At 39.3% G+C, this 3551-nt stretch overlaps 1 protein-coding gene across 1 annotated transcript in view; it reads left to right on the top strand.

Moving 5' to 3' along the window:
• LOC116686617 (ankyrin-2-like) overlaps nt 1-2570 on the top strand; it is a 158017-nt gene extending 155447 nt beyond the window's left edge. Inside the window, 1 exon segment of the mRNA XM_032511638.1 lies at nt 2389-2570. Within this exon segment, the coding sequence (XP_032367529.1) occupies nt 2389-2403 (15 nt within the window). The 3' untranslated portion in view covers nt 2404-2570.
• Nucleotides 2571-3551: the final 981 nt, after the last annotated feature.

Below are 3551 nucleotides of genomic sequence, written 5' to 3'. Positions count from 1 at the left end.
TGCTATCCCGAATAGGCCTCCCAGAAGACTCCCACCATATACCGTAGACCTTCTGACTCACACCCCCCCAATACATGCGCGGGGGGGGTGAAAGACAAAAAGCAATCGCATATTGTATACATGTATACCTTTACCATCAAAACCTATAAAAAACAAGCAATAATATAACACCAACCAGTCGATTTCACTACTATCCAACCACCGCAAACCCCACCAAGTTGTTGTGTATTCCCCTCGACAGCTATTAGAGACACTACACTTAAACACTTAATTCACCCCAACTGGCCCCGGACGCCACCCTAAAACTTCGATAAAGGTGCAAGACAAAAAACTCACACACCTAAGTGAAAGCAAAAAACTCGATAGTATATTTTCATTCACACACACAAGAAAAAGCACCACCTCAGTATCTCCCACCCGACCCCGACATCTCCCCAATCCTTACTTTCCCCCCCCCACCTGACCCTCTGCCTACCCCCGCCCCCAACCACCCCCCTTACTGCTTCAGATAAGCGAACACCAACGACGATATCCTTTTTCACTTCCCTATGAAGGTAAATTACATATATTACCCCACAGTCGGCCAACTAGAGGAGTCGTTAAAAGCACCGTACGTCAGTTTTAGGTAGCTTTCATTAGTAAGGGTTAAGTGATTGGATAGGTAGTTTATAGTTAGGGCGTTAGTATAGTTAGTATAGATCATCAAAAAACTAATTAACAACCCAGTGCATCGTGACAAAAAAAAAAAAAAAATCTTGAGAAGACTGACAAACCCCAAACAAATGAACATGCTCTAACTTAGTCTAGATAAATGTTCAAACAAGAAAAAAGTAATAAAAAAGCCATATCTAAGAGTCAAAAACGATAAAAAAAAAACATGGACCATATGTAAGAAGTAGAGCTCAAACAAAAGTATTTAAAAAATATGTAATAAAATATCTCATACATATAATGGTCAAAAAAGTGTATAAAAAGCCTAGTAAGAGAGGTAGTATAGTAGCTCAAAAAAAAGTGATGAAAAGAATAATAGATTAGTTGTCTAAAAAAGTATAAAAAAAAAAGCCATAATCTAATTGTCAAAAAAAAGTGATTTATTAAAAAAAAATCAGTATAGTATGATAATAGATGCTTAACAAAAAAATAATTAAAAAGTATAAGCATAATGTTTGAAAAAAAGATGTGAATATAAAAAGCCGAGTAGTATTAGTGTTAAAAAAAAGTAATAAAGATTACTTAAAAATAAATATATAATGTATCGAAAAGAGTGTTAAAAAGCCGGAGTATTCTCAAATAAAGTGATGAAAAAAACATAGTATGTCAAAAAAAGTAATTAAAAAAGCCTAATATAATGTCAAAAAAAGTGTTAAAAAGCCGTAGTATAGTATCTCAAATAAAGTGAAAAAAGCATGTATAGTATATCGAAAAACAATAAAAAAAAGCCATATAATAAGTTGAAAAAAGTGTATAAAAAAGCCACTGAATAATAATGTAAAAAAAAAAAAGTGTTTAAAAAGCCATTGTAGTAGAGCTCAAAAAAAAAGTATTTAAAAAGTAATAAAAAAGCCATAATTAATGTCAAAAAAAGTGATTAAAAAAACAAGGTATAGAGCTAAAAAAAATTAATAAAAAATAATAAGACTTGGAAAAAGTGATAAAAAGCCATAGTTATAGGAGTACAAAACAGTGATAAACAAATTAAAAAAGAAATATATAATGTCCAAAAAAGTGTTTAAAAAGCCAGTGTATAGAGCTCAAAAAAGTATTTAAAAAGAATTAAAAAAGCCATAATATATGGCAAAAAAAGTGTGATAAAAAACAACAAGGTATAGAGCTAAAAAATTAATAAAAGAATAATAAATAATGTTGGAAAAGTGATAAAAAGCCATAGTAGTGTATTCGAAAAAAGTAATAAAAATATTAAAAAAATGTAAAATATAAATGCGAAAAAAGTGTTAAAAAGCCATTGTATAGAGCTCAAAAAAATTTTAAAAAGTAAGAAAAAAACCAAAATATAATGTCAAAAAAGTGATAAAAACAAACCAGGTATAGAGCTAAAAAAATTAATAAAAAGCAATAAGCTATGTCGAAAAAGTGATAAAAAAACCATAGTATAGTGTTTAAAAACAGCATATGGAGATTATTAGTGTGGTAAGTACAAGATACACAATTGGTTCCATTAGAGCGAGGCATGCAGCTGACCATGGGAAGGGAAAAAAAGCTTTCTACTCTCTCAAGGCGTAGGCTCTGACCAAAGCTCTGGGTGGAGCCTCCACACAACCATGAGCCATGCTTCCCTCCTACAGGGCATGGCATCTGCTCCGTCCATGCCCGTTAGCACGTCCCGGGATTGACGGGCCCGTTGTCAACTCTTTGTCTCTGTCCCCGCAGAAGCCAGATGCGTGAGTCGCGGACCCAGAAGAGGACTGTGGTGAGGGACGGCCCGGGGAAGCACGTCCACCTGGAGCGCGTGGACTCGCAGGCCGACGCCCTGCAGCCCGACGCCCTGCAGCAGCACCTGCACCGCCTGCTCCAACGCTACTGCGAGGACGACCAGGAGGACCAGGAGGACCAGGAGGACCGGGAGGACCGGGACAGCTTTGACTGAGCCGACATCGTCCCCCTGAAGCCTTCCAGAGCCCCTTCTCGTTGTCCTCGCTGATCACTGGATTCCAGTTTTTCTTTGGAACAGTATTTTGTGCTTTAACACTCTTTCTTCCTTCCTTCCTATGTTGTGTCATTTGCTCTTTTTGTGACCAAAGATGGCAAACCTTTTGATTTCTTTTGTCGGTCCTTCTGGTTGCCCGCGGTGCGACGACGATACGACGGCGGATCAAGAGACGGCGTCTCGGACGTTTCGCCTCACGCGCGGGCCTCTTCTCGAAGAACTCTTGTAAACATTTGTACATAGAGCTACTGGAAAAAATCAGCTTGGACTAGAGAAAAATAAAACAAAAATCCCTTAAAAAAAAAAATCAAAGCATTTAATACATTAGCCCACTTAAACGTGTTGTCCATGCACTGATTCAGCTGGAGAATGGCCCCCGTACGGATGAGATTAACGTTCCACAGACAATACATTGGACTCCGTTTACACAGGCTGTGTGATCACACCTCTCGTCTTCCCATCATGCATCTGACCCGGTTTATGTGTGTCTGTGTTACTGATGTGCGTTCACGTTGTCCCCGTCACAGAGCTGCCACTGTGTGCGTAAATACTGCGTGTCTGCTGAGAAAAGGAAGTGGCGACGGCTGCAGACGGAGCTCCCCGTCGTCCGTTTCAGCCTCCACCTCACACACTGCTTTTTAAAGGATAAGGCTGGCGATATCCCCCCCCCCCCCCCCCACCCCCTCCCCCCTCCCCCACCCCGTCAACAAATCTCAAGTGCAGACCCACCAACAATGAATCAACATAATGTGTATCAATGCCTGATATTTCTGTGTGCCATAGAGGCCCCATTGTTGTTCAAGAGCTTATAAATATTACCGTTAAGGGGTTAAGGTGCCAAATTCTGTGTAAGGAGGCACGTTGGAGTGGGGGGTGGGGGTGGGGG

The sequence above is a fragment of the Etheostoma spectabile genome, unplaced genomic scaffold, assembly GCF_008692095.1.
Source record: "Etheostoma spectabile isolate EspeVRDwgs_2016 unplaced genomic scaffold, UIUC_Espe_1.0 scaffold403, whole genome shotgun sequence".
Classification (NCBI taxonomy): domain Eukaryota; kingdom Metazoa; phylum Chordata; class Actinopteri; order Perciformes; family Percidae; genus Etheostoma; species Etheostoma spectabile.
Note: the sequence above shows the minus strand (reverse complement) of the source record. Positions and strands in the feature narration are given on the sequence as shown.